The sequence below is a fragment of the Trichomycterus rosablanca genome, chromosome 18 (assembly GCF_030014385.1).
Source record: "Trichomycterus rosablanca isolate fTriRos1 chromosome 18, fTriRos1.hap1, whole genome shotgun sequence".
Classification (NCBI taxonomy): domain Eukaryota; kingdom Metazoa; phylum Chordata; class Actinopteri; order Siluriformes; family Trichomycteridae; genus Trichomycterus; species Trichomycterus rosablanca.
Window position 1 is genome coordinate 17819960 of NC_086005.1, and position 27120 is coordinate 17847079.

General features: G+C 41.3%; 1 protein-coding gene across 1 annotated transcript in view; it reads left to right on the top strand.

The window, feature by feature from the left end:
• Nucleotides 1-27120, top strand: part of xrcc4 (X-ray repair complementing defective repair in Chinese hamster cells 4) — an 89495-nt gene continuing 62375 nt past the window's right edge. The window contains exons 1-3 of the mRNA XM_063014604.1: nt 1-175; nt 265-455; nt 25495-25661. Coding sequence (XP_062870674.1) covers nt 34-175; nt 265-455; nt 25495-25661 — 500 coding nt within the window. The 5' untranslated portion in view covers nt 1-33. The remainder of the gene's footprint in view (nt 176-264; nt 456-25494; nt 25662-27120) is intronic.

The window sequence follows — 27120 nt, forward strand, 5'->3', positions numbered from 1 at the left end:
GTATTTACTGTTTAGGTTTGTGCATCTTTAGCCATGAAGAAGACCACTGTACATCAAATATCCATTGTTTCTAAACCCGAGTCCACATTCTATCTCAAGTTAGAGTGGACCAAAGATATAGGAGCTGGCTTTGTTGTTCTGCTCTGTGATGGTATCTTTGCATGGAGTGGTGAAGGTAAAATGTTTAACTGACAGTGTCACATCTATTGTTTCAAATTAATTTAATTACCTTAAATAGCTGTGTGTGGGACTTTGTGATATTAGTTTCAGAGGAGGATGTCACCAGGGAAGCCCAGGAGCTGGAGATGCCAAGAGAAATATATGTCAAGGACTTGCAGTTGGCTCTGACTGGAGAGGGTCAGGCATCCCAGAACTTCACTTTCCATTTGGAACCTAATCAAGCTAGTGGCCCTAATTTACGGCTAACTTATGAGAGGGAACAGTGTGACATGTCGGTAAGTGGAATGTTATTTTGCTATGTAAATGATTTGCTATTATGGTGCTCATATTTAGAATCTTTGCTGTTAGAAATGTATTAGTAGACGCGCTGCAACCAGAGCTGGATTTCGAGGGTGTGTCGTTTCGAATCCAGCTCTGCCTTCACCGGTCGAGGCTGGGTGACTATATGAACAACGATTGGCATGTTGTTCAGGTGGGGGGGGCGGGATTTGAGATCGGGCGGGATACTCTCTCAGGACGGGGGCGGTTGCGCCCTCTGCTGGCTGGTCGGTGGCGCCTGCATGGAGACGGGAGGGGGTGCGGTGGAGTGTGTGATCCTCCATGCATGGTGCTCTGCCGAGCTGCACTCGTCAAGTGTGGGTAATAAGACGGTCGATTGGCTGTGCACGTGTCGGAGGAACGGCCTCGTCAGCCCTGACCAGGAGCATTAGTGCGGCATTAGTGAGAGGATGATTGATGGGATGAAATTGGACGCGCAAAATTTTTATTTAAAAATTAAAAAAGTTAAAAAAAAAAAGAAAGAAATGTATTAGTATAATCTACATTATATGACCAAAAGTATGTGTACACCTTCCTAATTATTGACTTCAATAACAAGTGTATAAGTGTATAAAATCAAGCAGATATTAATGCAGTCTCCATAGATAAACATTAACAGTAGAATGGATCATACTGAAGAGCTTAGTGACTTGTACATATGTACACATTTCTGCCCTGCTGTATCTGCCTTGATCTACTGTAAGTGATTTTATTGTAAGATCAAATCATTCAGGGGCAACAGCAGGTCAACAAAAGCAAACTCACAAAACAGGCTGGCTATGCGAAGCTCTTAGCATGTAAAATTACCTGTCTTCTAAAACATCCCTTTGGGGGCCTGGGGTAGAATAGGTCCTCAACCCCCCTCAGGCTGCTTGGAAAAGAGGAGTGAATGTGGCGCCTCGTTTGCAGTAAGGTATGACCCGTGTCTGCGGAGGAAGGGATCCTGGTGTTTGAGGGAAGTGGCGGCTACGGCTGCCATGCATTAAACACAGCACTTTGGCCCAGACTTCGCATAGATGGGTGGTTGGAGAGGCCCAGTCCATACCATGACAGACCCCAGCTTTTGGACTTGTTGCTGATAACAGTTTCGATGGTCCTTTTTGTTTTTGGTTAAGAGCACACGGCATCCATTTTTTCCAAAAGATACCTGGAATGCTGATTTATCTGTGATGGTCCGGTGAGAGTTCCACAGCATAGGGGCAGCAACACTAAATGATCTACCACCCATGGTGGTCAACCTTAACCTAGGAGCAACCAGGAGACCAGCATCAGACGACCTTAAGGGACATAGCGGTGTAAAAGATTAGCCAGATACAAAGAAGCCAGACCATGAATTGCCTTAAAAGTGAGCACCAAAATTTTATATTGAAGACACTTATTGACTGGAAGCCAATTGAGTAGTTCTAATACCGGGGTGATATGCTCATGTTTTTTAGACCGGGTCAGAACTCGGACAGCAGCATTCTGAACAATCTGCAGGGGTCGGAGGGATTTTGAGGCACGCCCATAGAGGAGAGAATTGCAGTAGTCTAGTTTAAAAGTAACAAAGGCATGTACCAGGGTCTCAGCAGCTTTAAAAGACAGAAACGGACGCAGTTGAGCGACATTTCGAAGCTGGAAGAAGGCAGACTTCGCCAGTGAACTTATACGTGGCTCAAGTGACAGGAGAGGGTCAAACAGAACCCCTGAACAGGGATACCAGCAATAGTGAGGGATGTGTTAGTGAGAGACGAGACAACATTTAGAGCCAATGATGAGAAACTCAGTGTTATGGGCATTCAGTAGAAGAAAATTTGCTTGCAGCCATGAGTTTAGATCATGGATGCACTCGGTGAAGGAGGGGGGTGGAAATGGGGCAGATGGTTTAAAGTTTAAATAAACCTGGGTGTCGTCTGCATAACAGACGATGATGCATAACAGACGACGATGATTCAACCCATGATGATGGAATATATCACCAAGGGGCAGGATGTAAATAATAAACAGCAATGGTCCCAACACAGAGCCCTGGGGTACACCCTGCTTAACAGGAGCAATGTCAGATTTATGATTACCCATGCAAATGAAATGACTCCTATTGGATGAGTATCCTACTAAACCAGGTCAAAACTGTGCCAGAGAAACCAATATCAGAGAGCCAGGTTATAAGAATTACATGGTTAACCATGTCAAAAGCGCCGATCAGGTGGCACAGCGGTAAAAACACACGCTGGAACCAGAGCTGGGATCTCGAATACATCGCATCAAATCTCATCTCTGCCAGCCGGCTAAGGCTGAGTGGCCACATGAACAACGATTGGCCTGTTGTTCAGATATGGGCAGGACTAAGCCGGATGGGGTCTCTCTCTCATGACTGGTGCAATTACGACCTCTGCTGGCTGATTGATGGCGCCTGCACAGAGATATGAAAAGAGTGCTCTCAGAGGTCTCTCCGTACACAACGCTGAGCTGCACTGCACTCGTCAAAGTGTAGGTGATAAGATGCATATGGCATGCTGCCCACGTGTCGGAGGGGCTGTGGGTTAGCTTCGTTCTCCTCAATCAGAGCAGGGATCGGCATTGGTGGAGAGGAAGCACCAATGATGCAATCGGGCAATTGGACATGCTAAAAAGGGAGAGAAAGGGGAGAAAATGCATAAAGAAAATATATTAAAAAAACATGTCAAAAGCAGCAGTAAGATCAAGAAGTAAAAGGATAGAAGCAGAACCTCTGTCAGAGGAAAGGAGAAGGTCATTTAGTACGCACAATAGTGCAGTCTCTGTGCTATGATGGGCATGAAAGCCAGAAAAAAAGTATCAAAAAGATTATTAGAATTCATATAGTTGAGTAGCTAGGAGGCCCAGGACTCGTTCAAGAATTTTTGCAATAAATGGGAGATTAGATATCAGTCTGTAATTACTTAATATGGAACTATCCATCAGGTTTTTAATTATAGGAGCAACAGCAGAAGTTTTCAAAGCTAACGGAACACAGCCAGATTACAGAGAAAGGTTGACAAGGTGACAAATAGAGGGCAAAAGTGAAGAAACAACTCGCTTGAGAAGAAATGTGGGTGCAGGATCAAGGAGTGAAGAAGTGGTCTTAGAGCCGGTTATAATTCTAGCGACGGAAACGGGATTGACAGATGCAAAAGATGAGAATGTGTGTGGAGAAGAAAAAGTAGAAGAGAAGGGAGAAGAGAGCAATGATTTACATAGTTGATCTTTCAGTATTTCCTGGTAAATAGTGGACACTATCACTGAAATTGAGAAATGCATTACATAAATCCGGTGTTGGAGCCAGGGAAACAAAGACTCAGCCATAAATCCGGTGTTGGAGCCAGGGAATCAAAGACTCAGCCTTTCCTGGATGCTGCTTGACATTACCTGTTTGAAATCACATTATTATTTAGTTTTTTTCCTTCATTACTAGCCCTAAATTTCCCCCGTCCCAACTTTTTTTGGAATGTGTTGCAGGCCTGAAATGCAGGAATAGAGGTATGTTAACAAATGAAATGAAGTTGAGCAGCACATAAAATATCTTGGGGTCACTGTCTGCAGTCAAATAAAAGTAAATCTAAGGAACACTGCATTTTTATTTTATTTGCATTTTTCATACTGTCCCTGCTTTTTCTGATTTGGAGTTGTAACTGCTGGAGGTCCATGGCTCTGCAGATCCCATAATTGGGCTCAGAGGTGGGTGGGGAATAAACATGATGAAAAGAAAAAAATTTCTAGATTACACCAACAGCTTAGATCTTATAACTGTATCAAATTCTTCTGTCTTCTGGTTCATTTAAGAAATGGTCCAGATTCAAAATTGTTGAATTAACACAAGCTGACATGATGCTTATCAAACTATCTTGTTTTGCAATACAAAAAAGCATCATGGGCATAGCAGACACAAAGACGCCAAAAAGCTATGTTTAGGACAAATCCTAGTTAAATTCCTGAAAAAACGCTCAAACAGAGGATCTCCTAAGCATTAAAGCTTATGTAAAAATCAATGTAAAGACCTTTCTTCACCTCAAATACCAATAAAAGAAGTCATTCCCTGATGCAAACTAGAGGATATGGACAAGGAGAAAATAACCAAAGAGCTAATGCCCCAAGAAGAGAGCAATCACAATCACAATCACGAGACAAGACTATCATAAGAAAAACTATCCACTGAACATACACAGAAATCAGACACAGTTAAATGGTTTACACCTACAAGAAAAATTGCAGAGGAAACGATACCAAACAACCCACAACAAACTAAATAAAAAACTGAACCCATGGTTTAACAAATGCAAACACACAATAAAAAACATGCAAAATAGCAGAAAAAATTCAACCAAAACAATGAATGTCCTAAACAAAACACAAAGCAGCTTTTGCAAAAAAAAAAAAAAAAAAAAGGTGCACCACTGGTAACCTAATAAGCCTGAAGACACATATACAGTGGGGTCAAAAAGTATTTAGTCAGCCACTGATTGTGCAAGTTCTCCTACTTAGAAAGATGAGAGGTCTGTAATTTTCATCATAGGTACACTTCAACTATGAGAGACAAAATGAGAAAAAAAAATCCAGGAAATCACATTGTAGGATTTTTAAAGAATTTATTCGTAAATTATGGTGGAAAATAAGTATTTGGTCAATAACAAACAAGCAAGATTTCTGGCTCTCACAGACCTGTAACTTCTTCTTTAAGAAGCTCTTCTGTCCTCCACTCGTTACCTGTATTAATGGCACCTGTTTGACCTCGTTATCTGTATAAAAGACACCTGTCCACAGCCTCAAACAGTCAGACTCCAAACTCAACCATGGCCAAGACCAAAGAGCTGTCGAAGGACACCAGGAAGAAAATTGTAGACCTGCACCAGGCTGGGAAGTGTAAATCTACAATAGGCAAGCAGGTTGGTGTGAATAAATCAACTGTGGGAGCAATTGTAAGAAAATGGAAGACATACAAGACCATTGATAATCTCCCTTGGGGTCAAGATCTCATCCCGTGGGGTCAAAATGATCATGAGAACGGTGAGCACAAATCCCAGAACTACACGGAGGGATTTGATTTGATTTGATTTTATTGAACCATTTCATATTTTATAAATAGATACAATACCTCCTATAAAAAACTGAAACAGTCAGGGATAACACAAAAAGTCCATAGACTTATTTCCATTGTGGACCTGATGAATGACCTGCAGAGAGCTGGGACCAAAGTAACAAAGGCTACCATCAGTATACACACTATGCCGAGAGGGACTCAAATCCTGCAGTGCCAGGTGTGTCCCCCTGCTTAAGCCAGTACATGTCCAGGCCCGTCTGAAGTTTGCCAGAGAGCATATGGATGATCCAGAAGAGGATTGGGAGAATATCATGTGGTCAGATGAAACCAAAATGGAACTTTTTGGTAAAAACTCAACTCATCGTGTTTGGAGGAAGAAGAAAAACCCAAGAACACCATACCTACTGTGAAGCATGGGGGTGGAAACATCATGCTTTGGGGCTGTTTTTCTGCAAAGGGGACAGGACGACTGATCCGTGTTAAGGGAAGAATGAACTTGTATCATGAGATTTTAAGCCAAAACCTCCTTCCATCAGTGAGAGCATTGAAGATGGAACGTGGCTGGGTCTTCCAGCATGACAATGATCCCAAACTCACCGCTCGGGCAATGAAGGAGTGGCTCCGTAAAAAGCATTTCAAGGTCCTCGAGTGGCCTAGCCAGTCTCCAGACCTCAACCCCATGGAAAATTTGTGGAGTCTGTGTTGCCCAGCGACAGCCCCAAAACATCACTGCTCTAGAGGAGATCTGCATGGAGGAATGGGCCAAAATACCAGCTACAGTGTGTGCAAACCTGGTGAAGACTTACAGGAAACGTTTGACCTCTGTCATTGCCAACAAAGGTTATGTTACAAAGTATTGAGTTGAACTTTTGTTATTGACCAAATACTTATTTTCCACCATAATTTACAAATAAATTCTTTAAAAATCCTACAATGTGATTTCCTGGATTTTTTTTTTCTCATTTTGTCTCTCATAGTTGAAATGTACCTATGATGAAAATTACAGACCTCTCTCATCTTTCTAAGTAGGAGAACTTGCACAATCAGTGGCTGACTAAATACTTTTTGGCCCCACTGTAGGAGAAGCTCTCCTACAAAAAAAAAAACATGCAGTGATTATCTTCTTTAACATTAAGAAAGCATAAGATTCCACTTGGATACAGAGTATAATATAAAACTGAACTCAGAGACCATCTCCAAATGTTCATAAATAACTTTCTCAATAACAAATACTTTAGAGTCAGGACCAAGAAACAGGAGTCTCAAAATTATCTTATCGGTTACACTTTTAAACCTAAAAACAGCAGCAAAGGTACGGTGGCCCACTGAGTCAAAACACAATAACATTTACAAAACAAACAAAAGCTGACAACACAACAACATTAAGGAAAAACGCAAATACAATAAGGACAACACAAAAACATTAAGGGAGAACGCGAATATATTAAGAGACAACGCAAATGCTTTAAGGTGGAACGCAATTACATTAAGGGAGAACACAACGACATTAAAAGAACATTACAAATCTACAATGGAAATGCTCCCGGTCACTAGAGGGCACCTCTATTTTTTTTTTTTATCTGTATAAACATTGCAGCAAAAGAAGCAAGAAGCAGAGCAGCGTAGTGCAGAGAATCTGGCTTCAGGTTAACTTTAATGTTCAGGGCTGTAATTCTAAATAAAAGTCAGCTTTTGATAAATTCATGTAAAACCATTTTTATACAAACACATCAACGTTTCTCACCTACTACAAACTATTTTTTATATTAATTTTAAATAAAGATCAATAAATCTGTGATTATTTTTTATTGGAGATGAATTATGCAGGTCTCGTATAATTTCATTTATTAGTACAAACATCAATGTTTCCCATTTACTACAAACTTTTTTTAGTTACATTTAATTATATATTTTTTTAATTTATAGTTAACATAAAAAAAATGTATGATCATTGTACTGTACATCTGTATATGTATATATGACAAATAACGGATATATTGTACATTGTAGAATTATTTGATATGATTAGATTTATTAATGTAAACTAAAAAAATGCACAAAATGTTATGAACATTTCTCAGTTTTTCCATTAGTTTTCTTTAAATAAATAGACATAATCTTAAATTTAAAATGAAATAGCTTTTTAAGTATGTTGCCTATTTTCATGTGTAAAAATTCATAAAATAAGTCTTAGGTGTTTTTTCAAACACTTATTTAAACCAGAATGCTGAATGTCAAACGAATGTTGAATATTAAACTAACGGGCATGAGTATATGTATGCTTAAAATGCTTAATGATAACTAACTAATACACTGTAAATATACTGTTAAGTGGTTTATGACATTAAAACATGTTAAACTGTAAAAGCGTGGCAGTCTGTTTTAAGCTCAAGTTGGTTGATTTTGCAGTTACAGTGCCATCAGAAAGTATTCACACCCCTTCACTTTTTCCACATTTTGTTACGTTACAAACATATTTGAAATCCAATTTGAGTATAGTTTTCTTTTAAAAAATATACATGAAATAGCCCATAATGACAAAGTGAAAACATGTTTTCCTACATTTTTGTAAATTTATTAAAAATGTAAACATTTAAACATAATATGTACATAAGTATTTACACCCATGGCTTAATATTTTGTTGAAGCACCTTTGGCAGCAATCACAGCCTCAAGTCTTCTTGGGTATGTCTGTACAAGCTTGGGACACCTGTTTTTGGGCATGTTCTCCCATTCTTCTCTGCAGATCCTCTCAAGCTCAGTAAGGTTGGATGGGCAGCGTCTGTAGACAGCCATTTTTAGGTCTTTCCAGAGATGTTCAATTGGATTCAAGTCCGGGCTCTGGCTGGGCCACTCAAGGACATTCACAGACTGCTCCTGAAGCCACTCCTTTGTTATCTTGGCTGTGTGCTTTGGGTCATTGTCATGTTGGAAGATGAATCGTCGCCCTAGACTGAGTTCCAGAGCACTCTGGAGCAGGTTTTCTTGAAGAATCTCTCTATATTTGGCTGCTGTCATCTTACCCTCTATGCGGACTAGTCGCCCAGTTCCTGCCACAGAAAAACATCCCCACAGCATGATGCTGCCACCACCATGCTTGACAGTAGGGCTGGTGTTAGACAGGCGATGAGCAGTGTCTGTTTTTCTCCAGACATGACGCTTGTAGTTCAGGCCAAAAAGTTCTATTTTAGTTTCATCAGACCTGAGAATCCTTAAGGTGCTTTTTGGCAAACTTCCAGCGGGCTGCCATGTGCCTTTTAGTGAGGTGGGGCTTCCATCTGGCCACTCTATCATAAAGGCCTGATTGGTGGAGTGTGTTAGCAATGGTTGACCTACTGGATGGTTGTCCTATCTCCACAAGGGAACACTGGAGCTCTGCCTTTGTGACGATTGGGTTCTTGGTCACCTCTCTGACCAAGGCCCTTCTTCCCCGATTACTCAGTTTGGCCGGGCAGCCAGATCTAGGAAGGGGTCTGGTGGTTCCAAACTTCTTCATTTTCGAATAATGGAGACCACAGTGCTTTTCGGGACCTTCGATGCTGCCGAAATGTTTTTGTAGCCCCAGATTTGTGCCTTGACGCAATCCGTTCTCGGAGGTCTAAAGACGATTCCTTTGACTTCATTGCTTGGTTTCTGCTCTGATATGCACTGTCAAATGTGAGACCTTTTATAGACAAGTGTGTGCCATTCCAAATTATGTTCAATCAACTGAATTTACCACAGGTGGTCTCCAATCAAGTTGTAAAAGCATCTCAAGGATGATCAGTGTAAATTGGATGCACCTGAGCTCAATTTTGAGCGTCATAGCAAAGGGTGTGAATACTTATGTACCTATTATGTTTAAATGTTTAAATTTTTAAAAGATTTACAAAAATGTCTGAAAACATGTTTTCACTTATTCATTGTGGGCTATTTCGTGTAGATTTTTTAAAAGAAAACTATACTCAAATCGGATTTCAAATATGTCTGTAACGTAACAATATGTGGAAAAAGTGAAGGGGTGTGAATACTTTCTGATGGCACTGTATATTAGAAATTTGGCAAGCTAGTTGCTGCCTGATGTTTAAAAAACAAAAAAGCACTATACAGTCAAACCGCCGACACTAAAAAGCTGACTTTTATTACAGCCCTGAACATTAAAGTTAACCTGAAGCCAGATTCTCTGCACTATGCTGCTCTGCTTCTTGCTTCTTTTGCTGCAATGTTTATACAGATAAAAAATAATAGAGGTGCTCTCTAGTGACCGGGAGCATTTCCGTTGTAGATTTGTAATGTTTTTTTAATTTCGTTGTGTTCTCCCTTAATGTAATTGCGTTCCACCTTAAAGCATTTGCGTTGTCTCTTAATATATTCGCGTTCTCCCTTAATGTTTTTGTGTTGTCCTTATTGTATTCGCATTTTTCCTTAATGTTGTTGTGTTGTCAGCTTTTGTTTGTTTTGTAAATGTTATTGCGTTTTGACTCAGCGGGCCACAAAGGGCATACCACTGAGCATATTCAGCAGCCTATATGTCAATGACCTATGTATAGGATACAAAAATTATAAAACTATAAAATAAAACAAAACCTTTAGATCCCAATAAAATCCACAAATGGAAAAATTTCAATGGCTTTAAACTACTAAAAAACAAGACCACATGCATTCACTTTTGTCAAACCAAAACACTACACCCTAACCCAGAACTTTGCCTGGATAGTAAAAACTGTACAAAGCACAAAATACCTAGGATTATTATTAGCTCAAAAATTTCCTTCATCCCTCATATTAAGATATAAATAAAAAACCCTTGTCAGTAAAATATGGGTGCCACTTCTCCTTGATACTCTCTAGGAGCATACCATACATCTCCCCTCTAAAGCCTATACATCAATGCACAAGAACCCTCAATAGACCAAAAAAGATTGAAACTAACATTACAATACACAATCGAAACCAAAAGCAACCCAAAAAATGTAGTTTATAAGGGCTAAAAACAAAACAACACACAAGAGACATGAAACTATATCCAGCTGCATCCAGCTCACAACAAAGCTTATTTTCAAAAGCACAACTGGGATCTCCAGAAAAATGAAGAGAGTAGAAAGGAGTACAAAAAGAGGGTCATTCGTGGCAGAAGTCATTTGTGATAGAAAAGTATCTGGTAAAAAGAAATTGAGTTTACCAGACAGAAGTAAGGCCTGCTATGTAATATGGCTTGAAGGCAGTGGCACTAACTAAACGACAGGAGAGGGAGCTTGAGGTGGCAGAGATAAAGAGGCTAAAAAGGATATAAGAGAGACAGTGTAGGTAAGATATTTTGGAGACAGGGAGGAGAAATTGAGATTGTTTCGGCATTTACAGAGGAAGGATGAGAGTTATAACGGGAAAAGAGTGCTGGGGATGAAGCTGCCAGGCAGGAGAAGGAGAGAACGGCCAAAGATGAAATTTATGGATGTGGTGAGGGAGGAAAGGTGGTTGGGGTGACAGGAATGATGTAATGATGTTTTCAGTGGTGCAGGTATAGACGTTGCGCAGCACCGTGGAGGGCAGTTTGAAATTCCTTAAGCTTCTAAAGTGGTATAGGTGCTGACGGGCCACGGTTGTGGTGTGGCAAGGCCATGACAGCTCTTGTGAAATGTTGACTTTAAACTATCTACTCTCCTCTGCAGTCCCATTTATCCAAACAGGATGATGGTTCCTTTCCTGCTTCCTGCTGTACTCCACTATCAGCTCCTTTGTCTTGCTGACCTTGAGGAGAAAATTGTTATCCTGCCACCAGTCCTGCAGGTGTTTTATCTCCTCTAGGTCAAATCAGGCCCACCACAAAAGTGCAAACTTGTCAAGGTTGGTAAAGCTGGAACTGGCCATGCAGTCATAGGTGTACAGTAGGACACAGCCCTGGGGGGCACCAGTGCTGGGTGAGGGTGGATTACACATATTTGTCTTCCCACACTGCTTGTGGTCTGTCCGTAAGAAAGTTAGAGATTGAAAGGGAATAGTAGTGTTAAACGCTGAACTCTAGTCAACAAACGTCATTTTAACATAATTACCCCTCTTTGCGTTCTGGTGTGTTAGTGTTGTGTGAAGCAGGTAGGTGATATCATTTGTAGAGCAGATACGGCCGTTTTTAGTCTTAAGTCTTTGATGATCCTTTTAAAACATCACAACTGATGTTAGGGTACTGGGTGAAAGTCATTTAAGCAGGCTGGCTGGGATTTCTTTAGGACAGGAACAATGAGGCATTGTTTAAAGCATGGTGGTATGAAGCACTGGGTTAGGGATAAGTGAACAATGTCAGTGAACACAGGCAGTGTGCAGGCTTTGATGATTCAACGTTGTGGTTCTGCTGCTTTACTGGTATTCACCCCTATTGTACAGAAAGCTTTCGTACATCACTGTCATTGATGATGAGTGCTCTCTGCATTCTGACATGCTCCACGTGCTGTTAGGTTTGCTAACACTGTTAGCATTGCTGGCTACAGCCTTAAAGCAAGCGTAGAATGTATTTACTCGTTTGCCAGAGACGCAAAATTGTTCTCCATAGTGTTGCTGAAGCTGTGATTATATTTTCCTCCTGTAGCTTTGCTTCGCCTTTTTCCCCACCCTGCAAACTTTATAGGACACAGCTTGTAAGGAGTAGCTACTTGATTGCCACGGTGCTGCTAGGTGGTTGCTAAGGTGTTTCAGGTGGTTGGTACGGTGCTGCTGGGTGGTTGCTATGGTGTTCATTTGGTTGCTAGGCTGTATGCAAGTATGCATGTAAGTCAAGTCGTCAACTTTATTTATATAGCGCTTTTTACAATAGACATTGTCTCAAAGCAACTTTACAAAATCCAGGACCAACAGATACAAAAACCCCTGTTGAGCAAGCCGAGGGCGACTGTGGCAAGGAAAAACTCCCTGAAAATTACAGGAAGAAACCTTGAGAGGAACCAGACTCAGCAGGGCCCATCCTTCTTGGGTGGTCTGGAGGATACTTTAAATAAATACACGATTTACACAAAGCATACAAACACAGAATTAAATGATCTAAAAGTTATAACTGGTAATAAATAGATAAATAAATAATAATAGAGTTGTTATTCGCTCTAGTCTTCAATAAAGTCTGTAGTGAGTTCTTGTCATTCTTGGTGCAATTACTCCAGACCCGTCACATCCGGCAGGAGCAGCATAGTTGTCACGGCAGTCTCGACTTTAATCCTTAACCTCGGCGGGTAAACAGGTTTCCATCAGAATGCCTTTGGAGTAAAACAACAAAGAATGTAGTTAATAATGTACAATGCTAGTTGAGTAAAACAGTTTTACAGAGAGTTTTAGACTCCTGCAGCCCTAATTATTACAGCATAACTAAAAGGGAGAGCAAGCAGGTAACAAGGTCATGAAGACTTTCACAGGACATCAGCGCCCACCTCTCCTACCCAAACCGGAGTGATCGGACAGGAGAGGCAGAACGACAGCAACCCAACATCCCTTATGACCAAGAACCCGCAAGCTCTGCGCCTTTGTCTGTACTAATCAAAAGCCTGAGAAAATAAATATGTTTTCAGTCTAGACTTAAACATTGATACTGTGTCCGAATCCCGAATAGAGGCAGGAAGATTATTCCAAAGTTGTGGAGCTTTGTAAGAAAATGCTCTTCCACCAGCTGTGGTCTTTTTAATTTTAGGAACTATAAGTAACCCTGCATCTTGTGAACGAAGTGGACGCGCTGGGTTGTAGTGATTAATAAGTTCACTCAGATACTGTGGAGCCAGACCATGTAGCGCTTTATAGGTTAGTAAAAGTATTTTGTAATCAATGCGGAATTTAACTGGCAGCCAGTGTAGAGATGATAAAACAGGACTAATATGATCAAATTTTTTAGTTCTAGTTAGCACTCGAGCTGCTGCATTTTGAACTAACTGGAGTTTGTGTATGGATCTACCAGAGCATCCAGTTAGAAGAGCATTACAATAATCTAACCGAGAAGTTATAAACGCATGGATCGGTTTTTCGGCGTCATTAACAGATAGTATATTTCTTATTTTAGAGATATTACGCAAATGATAGAAAGCAACTCTAGTAATATTATTAATGTGTGTATCAAAGGAAAGATCTGAATCTAGTGTGACACCCAAGTTTTTTACATCTGGGCTGGGAATAACAGAGAAAGTGTTTAGGTTTAGCACCAGGTTAGACAACTTGTCTCTTGCAGCTTTAGAGCCAACAAGTAAAACCTCAGTTTTATCTGAATTAAGTAAAAGAAAATTACACGACATCCAGTTTTTTATGTCATTTACACAATCTTCTATCTTACTGATTGTGTCAGTATCATTTGGTTTGGCTGATATATACAGCTGTGTGTCATCTGCATAGCAGTGAAATTTTATGCCATGTTTATGAATAATTTCACCTAGTGGAAGCATATAGAGTGTAAATAATAGTGGTCCCAGTACCGACCCCTGTGGAACACCACACTTTACTTTTGTAGTTTCCGAGCATTTATTATTTACATAAACAAATTGCGAGCGGTCAGTCAGATATGATTGAAACCAAGAGAGTGCGAGTCCTTTAACACCTACTGTATTTTCTAGCCTCTCCAGTAAAATGTTATGATCGACCGTATCAAACGCTTCACTAAGATCTAATAGAACAAGAAACGAGACACATCCATTATCAGAAGACATTAACAACTCGTTAACTACTCTAATTAATGCGGTTTCGGTACTATGATTGGGTCTAAATCCTGATTGAAATTTTTCATGAATACAATTTTCATTCAAATAAGAACATAATTGTTTGGAAACGACTTTTTCTAATATTTTAGAGACAAAAGGAAGGTTTGAAATTGGCCTATAATTAGATAAAACATGTGGATCAAGATTAGGTTTTTTAATCAGGGGTTTAATAACGGCACTTTTAAACAATTTAGGTACATACCCAAGGGTAAGGGATGCATTGATTAATGTAAGCAGGGGCTCTACAATAGCTGGGAGTAAATCTTTAAGTAAACGAGTTGGAACAGGATCGAGTATACACAATGATGACTCCGATGATTTAATCAACACAGTTAGTTCATTTTGGGAGATTGGATTAAAGGAATTTAGTTGGATTAACTCGTTACTATTATCACCAATGCTGCTCGGAGTGAGTCCATACTTAACATTGGCAAGTGACACACTTTGACTCTGAAGTCGTATTTTTTCTATCTTGTCATTAAATAATTTTAAAAAATCATCGCTGGTACAGTCAGGTGGTATATTAGATTCTGTTTCATTGACGTTTTTAGTTAATTTGGACACTGTCTCGAAAAGGAATCTAGGATTGTTTTTATTTTTCTCTATTAGGGACGAATAATATAAAGATTTAGCTTTTATAAGTGCATGTTTATACTCAGTTAGAGCATCTTTCCAAGCAATCTTATACACCTCCAGTGTAGTGTGACGCCACTTGCGTTCTAATTTCCGTGCTGCTTGTTTAAGTGCACGTGTGGTCATTGTACCAAGGAGCAAGTTCTCCCTAATCAGTTTAGTTTTGAGTGGGGCTACGTTATCTAAGGTTGTGCGCAATACGGTTTCTAGGTTTTGAGCTGCCTGATCTAGTTCTTTACGTTCTGATGCTGGTATATTTGGTAATTCTGGTAGGCAGTTTATGAATGCTGCTGCAGTTGCAGATGTAATAGTGCGCTTACATTTAAAACGATGTGGTTGCTGTATATTATTGGACAGGGACACTTCATAAATTAGTAGGGAGTGATCAGAAATTAAGTCATTCTGTGGTACAATTTCCAGGTTGTCTATGTTTATACCATAAGTAAGTATTAAATCTAAGGTATGTTTACAGCGGTGAGTGGGTCCTGTTACATTTTGGGTAAAGCCTAGAGATTCTAAAATAGAATCAAACGCAATTTTGAGTGGATTACACTTATCCTCATAATGAATATTAAAGTCACCAACAATTAACGCTTTTTTAGTTGATAAAACTAATTTAGAAAGAAAATCGGCAAATTCGTTAAGAAATTCTGAGTAAGGACCAGGGGGTCAATAAACAGTAACCAGCTTAAACATACTAGTTTTATCAGATGAACATTTATTGGTTATGTCAGAGATAAGAACTTCAAACGAGTTTGTTAGGGGAGATGATTTTACAGTAAGACCTATGTCTTTATCATAAATTGTGGCTATTCCTCCACCACGACCGCTAAGACGTGGCTTATGTTCATAACTGTAACCCGGAGGAGATGCTTCATTTAAACCTAGATACTCATCAGATCTAGCCCAGGTCTCGGTTAAACAAAGTGCACTAAGACAATTATCTGTAATTATTTCATTTACAATTACTGTTTTGCATGCAAGTGACCTGATGTTTAGAAGTCCTAACTTTAGTTTAGCCTTACTATGGTTTTCATGATGCTCATTTAGATTAATTTTAATTAAGTTATTATGACATACTTTTTGATTTTGTTTTGGCTTACACCTGCCACGGTAAACAGACACAGTCTCAATGGTTTGTGACCTAAGGATTCCAGGTGATGTCCGATGGCGACTCGCAGACAGTCGGTTAGGCCTGTTTCTCTGCTGCCTGGTCTTGGCTCTGGATAGTCATTTAACACTATCTGCCGCTACACTAACGCGGTGGTAAAGCCTGTCACCTATGCTGCAAGAAATGCGAGCAGCACCCTCCCAAGTGGGGTGGACACCATCCCGCTTCAAAAGACCAGGCCTTCCCTCAAAGGTGGACCAGTTATCTACAAAATCAATGCAGTTTTCTGAGCACCATTTAGACATCCAGCGGTTCAGCGACAACAACCTGCTGTAGGTTTCGCCACTGGGTCGAATCGGTAAGGGGCCAGAGCACACTACTGCCTCAGACATCGACCTAGCTAACTCACACACCTCTTTAACATTATTCTTAGTAACCTCAGACTGCCGTAAACGAACATCATTAGTGCCGACGTGGATAACAATCTTCGAAAATCTACGATTAGCATTAGCCAGCACTTTCAGATTTGCTCTGATGTCAGGCGCCCTGGCCCACGGAATACAAGTGACTATGGTTGCTGGTGTCTCTATGGGGGTTGCAATACGCACGTGTCGGAGCTGAGAATCTCCTATAACCAGAGCACTTACATTAACAGGCTTCTCAGCGGGTGGGTCACTGAGTGGGGAAAACCTGTTCGACACGTGCAACTGAGATGGTCGGTGCTTTGCCCTACGACTATGTCGCCGAGACGTCACCCAGTCGCCCCGCTGTGAGGACTCTAATGCCGGAGTCTGGGGTTCTATACCTGAACTGCTGGCATTCTGGACTGCTACAGCTGTATCTAAACACTCACTAGTAGTAGTCTGTTCTAACGCCCGAATGCGCCCTTCGAATGCGCACACTGATATCTTCTCCGTCAGACTAACAACTAATCTACACTTATCACATATAAAGTTATCACTAAACACGGAGAAGGAATAACTGAACATGTTGCACTCGGAACAGGGATATAAAGCTCCTGCAGGGGCCATTATAACAAAGAAAGGTACTTAGCTTTAGAGGATGAGTTGAAGTTGATGTTTAAGTTGGATTCACCGGCACTTCTGCTGGTAGTCACAGAAGAACGGCTTTAATTCCGGACGAAACAGGCGTTGATAAGCTGAAATATAAAAACCAACAACCAAACAACACAAACGCGCTTCGTTCGGATAAAACGGCTGTAATTCTAAAGGAAAACGGTGTTTATGCGCTGGTGTACAAAATAAATAAACAGAACGCGGTTCCTACAGACAGAAAACGGTTTTAACTCCCCACAAAACAAAGGTGTTTAAGCGCTGAACTACAAAAACACACAAACGCGCTTTGTTTCCGACAAAACCCTGCTATAATTCTAAAGGAAAACGGTGTTTATGTGCTGGTGTACAAAACAAATAAACAGAACGCGCTTCATACGAACAGAAAACGGCTTTAACTCTCCACAAAACAAAGGTGTTTAAGCGCTAAAATACAAAAACAAACAAACACAAACGTGCTTCGTGCGGACAGAAAGCGGTTTTAATTCTGGATGAAAAAAATGTTTATGCGCTGAATTACAAAACAAACTAAAACCGGGCTTCGTTCGGATGCCGGTAGCAGAAGTTTTCACAAGCACGGATTTACGTTAGTAAACACAAGCGCTTTTTTACGATAGACAAAATAACACTCTATATCAACTACGCGCAAAAGATTAACGTTTAAAACATACATATATCAAAAGTTATTTAGCTAATGGCTACAAACAAACAAACAACTAGACTACAGTCTCAACGTGCGTCTCAGCGTGCGTACCACCGGACACCGGAACCGTTATGGGTCCTACCAAGTAAGAGTAGGGCTGTAAATGCTTTTGCTCAGACAGGTGCGTGTTGGTGCAAGCATGCAGTTTGTGGCATCCAAATACTTTTGGTCATGCAGGTGAGTGTGTGTCTGTGCAAAAACTGAGCCCTGTATTGTAGGCAGCAGTGCGAGAGTTCAGAGCATCATGGATGGCTTTATCCACCCACGTCAAGACTGATAAGCTACCACAGCAAAAAGCATTACTAATGAGCTATACAAGTTGTTTTTTTAATGAGGCTTACGTCTTTGTCATAATTGTGGCTACTCCTCTTCTGTGACGAAGATGGAGAAGCAGGTTTAAGCAAAGACACATGAAATGTAGGAGAGATTCTGTAAGAAGGGGGTAGGTCTAGTCGATAAGAAACAGGTGTAATCGGTTTTAAGATCTTGGGCCTATGAATTTGGGACTTAACTTTCCACTGGGTAACTTCAACTTTAAGTCTCGGGTGGACAGCCATACCAGTTCTGAATGATGGGTTTGGTCGGCGATGACGATTAGCTTGAATGGTATACCTACGTACAGCTCTTTGTAGGTGTACATGGGCTTCCTCCCAGGTTTGACTACTCCTCTGAATCCAGTCATCAACAGAGGGCACCGATGATGGCTCACCCGACCAAGGAAACGTGCCCATTCACCTTGAGAGCGGCTACAGTAAGACCTTAAGAACCTCCCTATTTCTTGATTGAGTTTCTCCACCTGCCCATTGGATTGAGGGTGGTACCCTGACGTAAGACTGACTGACATTGATTTTAAGCATAGAGAGAAACGCCTTTCAAACATAGGATCTAACAGAAACTATGTCTTCAGGCAGACCGTCGGTGCCGAAGTAAACTGACTCTTTAGAGATTCAAACGCCCCCACTGCTGCTTCGGTCCACAGTAGTTTCTTACTGTTTCCACGCCGCAAGAGAGGTGAGTGGGGCAGCTATTTGACAAACCCTTGAATGAAACGTCTATAGAAGTTTGCGAACCCCAGGAATCTTTGTAATTCCTTGACTGTCTAAGGTTTAGGCCATTGAACTACTGCCTTCACCTTAGCTTCATCCATGTGAACCCCCTGTGAATCAAACACATAACCTAGGAAGGAGACCTTAGGCTGGTGGATTTCACGTTTTTCACCTTTCACATATAAATTGTTTCTCAACAGCCTCTGGGGGACCTGACGGACATGATGTTTATGTTCTTCCAGAGACTGAGTAAATCAAAATATCAATGTACACAATTACAAAGTGATCTAGGAAATCCCTAAATATTTCATTCAAAAAGGCATGGCCAGGCGTACGGCATCACAAAATACTCATAGTGCCCCCTAGTGGTCACAAGAGCAGTTTTCCATTCGTCCCCCTCCCTGATACGCACAAAATTCAGCCCTGGACTTTTTTCTTGACCAGCCCACTACAAGCACATCGCGGCACACAAATTACCCCCTAATCAAATGTTAGATGATTGATATTGATAGTTTTCATCTATCTTACCACTAAAGTTAATAACTCACTATAATAAAAATTAAAATAATAAAAAAATAACTACAAACAAATATATAAAAACTATCTTACCACTAAAGTTAATAACTCACTAAATAAAAATTAAAATAATAAAAAAATAACTACAAACATATACAGTGTATCACAAAAGTGAGTACACCCCTCACATTTCTGCAAATATTTCATTATATCTTTTCATGGGACAACACTATAGACATGAAACTTGGATATAACTTAGAGTAGTCAGTGTACAGCTTGTATAGCAGTGTAGATTTACTGTCTTCTGAAAATAACTCAACACACAGCCATTAATGTCTAAATAGCTGGCAACATAAGTGAGTACACCCCACAGTGAACATGTCCAAATTGTGCCCAAATGTGTCATTGTCCCTCCCTGGTGTCATGTGTCAAGGTCCCAGGTGTAAATGGGGAGCAGGGCTGTTAAATTTGGTGTTTTGGGTACAATTCTCTCATACTGGCCACTGGATATTCAACATGGCACCTCATGGCAAAGAACTCTCTGAGGATGTGAGAAATGGAATTGTTGCTCTCCACAAAGATGGCCTGGGCTATAAGAAGATTGCTAACACCCTGAAACTGAGCTACAGCATGGTGGCCAAGGTCATACAGCGGTTTTCCAGGACAGGTTCCACTCGGAACAGGCTTCGCCATGGTCGATCAAAGAAGTTGAGTCCACGTGTTCGGCGTCATATCCAGAGGTTGGCTTTAAAAAATAGACACATGAGTGCTGCCAGCATTGCTGCAGAGGTTGAAGACGTGGGAGGTCAGCCTGTCAGTGCTCAGACCATACGCCGCACACTGCATCAACTCGGTCTGCATGGTCGTCATCCCAGAAGGAAGCTGACGCACAAGAAAGCCCGCAAACAGTTTGCTGAAGACAAGCAGTCCAAGAACAGGGATTACTGGAATGCCCTGTGGTCTGACAAGACCAAGATAAACTTGTTTGGCTCAGATGGTGTCCAGCATGTGTGGCGGTGCCCTGGTGAGAAGTACCAAGACAACTGTATCTTGCCTACAGTCAAGCATGGTGGTGGTAGCATCATGGTCTTGGGCTGCATGAGTGTTGCTGGCACTGGGGAGCTGCAGTTCATTGAGGGAAACATGAATTCCAACATGTACTGTGACATTCTGAAACAGAGCATGATCCCCTCCCTTCAAAAACTGGGCCTCATGGCAGTTTTCCAACAGGATAACGACCCCAAACACAACCTCCAAGATGACAACTGCCTTGCTGAGGAAGCTGAAGGTAAAGGTGATGGACTAAACCCAATTGAGCACCTGTGGCGCATACTCAAGTGGAAGGTGGAGGAGTTCAAGGTGTCTAAAATCCACCAGCTCCGTGATGTCATCATGGAGGAGTGGAAGAGGATTCCAGTAGCAACCTGTGCAGCTCTGGTGAATTCCATGCCCAGGAGGGTTAAGGCAGTGCTGGATAATAATGGTGGTCACACAAAATATTGACACTTTGGGCACAATTTGGACATGTTCACTGTGGGGTGTACTCACTTATGTTGCCAGCCATTTAGACATTAATGGCTGTGTGTTGAGTTATTTTCAGAAGACAGTAAATCTACACTGCTATACAAGCTGTACACTGACTACTCTAAGTTATATCCAAGTTTCATGTCTATAGTGTTGTCCCATGAAAAGATATAATGAAATATTTGCAGAAATGTGAGGGGTGTACTCACTTTTGTGATACACTGTATATATATATTTCCAACACTTTCCTTTGGGATTAATAGTTCTATCCATCTATCACCCACAATTACAAATTCTACAGTATTTACAGTTTCTTGAATGGTTCTATTGGATTTCCCCATCCTGTCTCATTAAACCGCAATAAATTAAATCTTTAATAAAGTCTTTAAACCTTTAACACTGGTAAATATGCTTTTTTCGCACTTTTATTCACACGTGATTCACGTTTGTTCCAAATTAGTGCATTGCTCCGATGAGCAAAGAAATAAATCGCATGTGTAAATACTTTAATATGTTGACAAGGGAAATGAAACATGTGAGCTATGCACATAATCGCTCTAAAAAATGTCCTGAACAACTGCATTTTTCGTTCTGTATTATAGAGGACAAGATGAGGAGCAGAGAATAACGGTACCATCTCAAATTATATCCACCGCCCTATCAAGGACGGATTAAGGATAGTCTGGGCCCCTGGGCAAAGAGGAGCCATGGTAAACGACTTCTATGGAAGTCAAGGGCCCCATAGCAGGGGCCCTCATGATCAAGGGCCCTCTAATGGTATGCCCTGCTCTTCTCTAGGGCCCCCTGGTAGGGGCTCTCATAACCAGGGCCCTCTAAAAATATGCCCCCCCTCTTTCCTAGGACCCCTAATAGCCAGAAGTCGAAGTCAGAGCAGTGCCACAACGCCTCATCCATTTTCATAAGGGGCCCAAAAGCATGGCTAGGGGCCCCAAAAGGCCCTGGGGTCAAAGTCCCTAATAGTCAGAGGATCCTTAAAATGGAGGGCCCTCGGAAAAAAAAAATATTGTATCATAAATGTTGATAAGCATCACAAAATGTTTTGGGCCAGGGCCCCCCCGGGGCCCCCTGACCTCAAGGGCCCCTGGGCACTGGCCCCACTGGCCCGGTCAGTAATCCAGCCATGCGCCCTATGTACTGCACTATGTGGGACATGACATAATAGAACTTTCACAAAAATAGTCCTTAACACGGCTGGTTTAAAACCCCTGGTATCCAACAGTAGCTTAGATAACTACTTATTAATCATTTAGTGCCTGTTAAAAGAAATGTTTTGTACTGTTAGGAAGTACCCTAAGTAGGGCATAAACGACATTTGAGATGGGCCCACAGTCTCTTCTTAAACGTTGTTACTAACGAAGCAGAGGCTCTGAACTCTAACTACAGTGTATCACAAAAGTGAGTACACCCCTCACATTTCTGCAGATATTTAAGTATATCTTTTCATGGGACAACACTGACAAAATGACACTTTGACACAATGAAAAGTAGTCTGTGTGCAGCTTATATAACAGTGTAAATTTATTCTTCCCTCAAAATAACTCAATATACAGCCATTAATGTCTAAACCACCGGCAACAAAAGTGAGTACACCCCTTAGTGAAAGTTCCTGAAGTGTCAATATTTTGTGTGGCCACCATTATTTCCCAGAACTGCCTTAACTCTCCTGGGCATGGAGTTTACCAGAGCTTCACAGGTTGCCACTGGAATGCTTTTCCACTCCTCCATGATGACATCACGGAGCTGGCGGAAATTTGAGACTTTGCGCTCCTCCACCTTCCGCTTGAGGATGCCCCAAAGATGTTCTATTGGGTTTAGGTCTGGAGACATGCTTGGCCAGTCCATCACCTTTACCCTCAGCCTCTTCAATAAAGCAGTGGTTGTCTTAGAGGTGTGTTTGGGGTCATTATCATGCTGGAACACTGCCCTGCGACCCAGTTTCCGGAGGGAGGGGATCATGCTCTGCTTCAGTATTTCACAGTACATATTGGAGTTCATGTGTCCCTCAATGAAATGTAACTCCCCAACACCTGCTGCACTCATGCAGCCCCAGACCATGGCATTCCCACCACCATGCTTGACTGTAGGCATGACACACTTATCTTTGTACTCCTCACCTGATTGCCGCCACACATGCTTAAGACCATCTGAACCAAACAAATTAATCTTGGTCTCATCAGACCATAGGACATGGTTCCAGTAATCCATGTCCTTTGTTGACATGTCTTCAGCAAACTGTTTGTGGGCTTTCTTGTGTAGAAACTTCAGAAGAGGCTTCCTTCTGGGGTGACAGCCATGCAGACCAATTTGATGTAGTGTGCGGCGTATGGTCTGAGCACTGACAGGCTGATCCCCCACCTTTTCAATCTCTGCAGCAATGCTGACAGCACTCCTGCGCCTATCTTTCAAAGACAGCAGTTGGATGTGACGCTGAGCACGTGCACTCAGCTTCTTTGGACGACCAACGCGAGGTCTGTTCTGAGTGGACCCTGCTCTTTTAAAACGCTGGATGATCTTGGCCACTGTGCTGCAGCTCAGTTTCAGGGTGTTGGCAATCTTCTTGTAGCCTTGGCCATCTTCATGTAGCGCAACAATTCGTCTTTTAAGATCCTCAGAGAGTTCTTTGCCATGAGGTGCCATGATGGAACTTTCAGTGACCAGTATGAGAGAGTGTGAGAGCTGTACTACTAAATTGAACACACCTGCTCCCTATGCACACCTGAGACCTAGTAACACTAACAAATCACATGACATTTTGGAAGGAAAATGACAAGCAGTGCTCAATTTGGACATTTAGGGGTGTAGTCTCTTAGGGGTGTACTCACTTTTGTTGCCGGTGGTTTAGACATTAATGGCTGTATATTGAGTTATTTTGAGGGAAGAATAAATTTACACTGTTATATAAGCTGCACACAGACTACTTTTCATTGTGTCAAAGTGTCATTTTGTCAGTGTTGTCCCATGAAAAGATATACTTAAATATCTGCAGAAATGTGAGGGGTGTACTCACTTTTGTGATACACTGTATATCTTTCTGCTCTCTGGCTATACTGTAGTTCCTCACTGCCAAACAGGTTGTCCAGTTTCCTGCACTTTTCTGCATCTTCTTGCAGCTTCTTCTGTGTTTTATCACGGGCTTTTTCTGCACCTCCTTTACGCCTTTTCGACCATTTCTCCATCTCGCACTCATTCACTATGTATTTTTTGTACCGGTGGTAAAAGGGTATTTGACAGTTATTGCATTTAAACCTCTGTAATTGATGCAAGGACGGAGGCCACCGCCTCTTTTCTCAACAAAGAAAAATCCAGCTGCTGCAGGAGATGTAGAGGGACGAATATAACCTGCCTTCAAAGCTTCCTCAATATATTCATCCATGGCTTTACTTTCAGGAATGGATAATGAGTACACTTTGCTCCTAGGAGAAGAAGTACCAGGTAGCAAGTCTATTGCACAGTCCCAAGGTCTATGTAGCGGTAATAGTGCCGCTTTGCTATTAGAAAAGACTTCCCAGATGCTCAGGTGGCGGTAAAACACACGCTTTTCACCAGAGCTGAGATCTTGAATACATCGTATCGAATCTCGGCTCTGCCTTGCCGGCTAAGGCTGAGTGGCTACATGAACAACGATTGGCCTGTTGTTCAGATAAGGGGCGGGGCTAAGCCGGATGGGGACTCTCTCTCGGACTATTGCGATTACGACCTTTGCTGGCTGGTTGGTGGCGCCTGCACGGAGATGGGGAAGGAGTGCGGTAGAGGGTGTGGCCCTCCGTGCACAGCGCTGTACCGCACTGCACTCGTCAAGTGTAGGTGATGAGATGTTCAGCATTCGTGAGAGGATGATTGATGGGTAGAAAGTGGGAGAAAAGGGGGGGGGGGGGAGAAAAGACTTCCTTCAGGTTGTCATAATCACTAGGAATATTCCTGTCATATGAATTTTCAGGACTCTCAATCGAAGTTGTGTTGTGACAGTGACACCTTATGGTGATTTGCCAGCTATGCTACAAAAATGACAGTAGCTGGTAATTAAAATTTTTCTGAAATTATATGGAATCAAAAGAGCTATAATTTGAAATAAAATGGTTTAAAATGTTATAGCATTAACTACCAGCACAGAATTCAATTTATGAAATGATGAATTTATCATTTATCTGGTTAGAAAGAGGTTGATAAAGTAACATTTTACAGTGCCATTATGCATGTCCGACAACCTCCTTCTAACCAGAGTCCATATTGGACTTTTTGGCATATACAAAGTTCCTGAAACCTTTCAGACTAAAAAAATTATAACTAATTATATTACAAAAAAATTTAACAGGAATTATCTGTATTTTATACTGCTATTATATAATGCATTTGTGCATTAGGTGAGTTCTCAGTATTTAATGGCTCTTCAGAATTCATTGACTGCTTTTTGCAGGAAGCATATCTAGCTATGAGGAAGTCAAGTGAAGTCAACTGTTAATGATAATAAAGCCTAAAAGCTCCTAGCCCTTAATTAATAGGAATAGTTTTGTTTACAGTTGTGTTAGTGACTTATGTGTAACTATGTAATGCTATTCTCCAGACAGCAACAAACTGTCAGTGTAACAGTGTGCCCTTATTAAAAAATAACTTAATAACTTAAAAAAAAAAAAATTTCAGTTCAGGTTTGGCATGGTGGAACTTCTATCTGTGCCAGATTCCACTGAGGTCATCAAGGATCTTATTTGCTATGGCCTTGAGCGTGGAGCATATCTGGAGACCAAGAACTACCAACTGCAAGAGGAGAACCAAAGGCTGAAGAATGAGCAGAAACACATAACTGCTGAGTATGTCGTAATATCATTCAGCCATGTGACTTTTTAATTAAATAATTTATTTGATAAATGTATTCAATTTATAAAAGTTTGTTTGTTTATTAGGATTTTAACTTTATGTTTTACACTCATGGTTACATTCATGACAGAAACGGTAGTTACTCATTAAATCAAAATCAAATCAAGGTTTATATGTCACATACATGGTCATACACAGTACAACTGGCAGTGAAATGCTTTAGTGACTGCTCCGCCACAGTAATTACAAAAACTACAAAATAGTTAAAAAATATATTATACAAAAAATATAGAATGTTTTTAAAAGTAAGAATCTAGAAACATTAGGACAATTAACAATATAATTACAAAGGGCAATTAAAGTGAACAAGTGTGTAAAGTAAAGTGACAAGTAGTGCAGAACATAATGCTACATAATGCTATACAGATGTGATAAATAATAAATACACAAATACTAATCTATACATATACATACATATACATATAAAACAGTATACACGCATATACTTATATACACATACATATGTCCACATATATACACATACATATACATATAAATTAGATTGTGCAAGTTGTGTAAGTTGGTCCTAAATGCTATTTTTGTTGAGGACTCGAATAGCTTGTGGGAAAAAGCTCCTCATCCTCTCCGTTTTGGCTTTTAGAGCACGAAAACGCTTCCCAGACCGTAACAAAGAAAACCGTCCATTACTGGGATGACTGGGGTCCTTTACTATCCTCCTGGCCCTTGTCCAGCACCGTTTCCTGTATATGGACTGCAGGTCAGGAAGCTCAGTCCGGATTATGCGCTCAGCTGAACGCACCACCCTCTGTAGAGCCTGCCTATCCTGCCTGGTGCTGTTTCCGAACCAGGTTGTGATGTTTCCCGTTATGATGGATTCAATGGTGCAGGTGTAGAAGTTACGAAGCACATTGGATGGTAGTTTGAAGTCCCTTAAGCGTCTGAGGTGATAAAGACGCTGACGGGCCTTCTTTGCCAGCGCAGTGGTGTGGCAAGACCATGACAGGTCCTCAGAGATGTGAACTCCAAGGTACTTGAAATTGTCTACTCTTTCCACTGCGGTGCCACTGATCATAACGGGGTGGTAGTTCCTCTCCTGCTTTATGCTGCAGTCCACTATCAGCTCCTTTGTCTTGCTGACGTTAAGGAGGAAATTGTTGTCCTGGCACCAGTCCTCCAGGTGTTTAATCTCCTCTAGGTAGGCCCTCTCATCGTTGTTAGAGATCAGGCCCACCACAACAGTGTCGTCAGCACACTTGACAATGGTGGTAGAGCTGGAAGTGGCCACACGGTCATATGTGTACAGTGAGTACAGCAGGGGGCTCAGGACACAGCCCTGGGGGGTGCCAGTGCTAAGGGTGAGTGTGGGTGAGATGTGTTTTCCTACTCGCACAGCTTGTGGTCTGTCCGTCAAAAAGTTAGAGATCCAGTGAC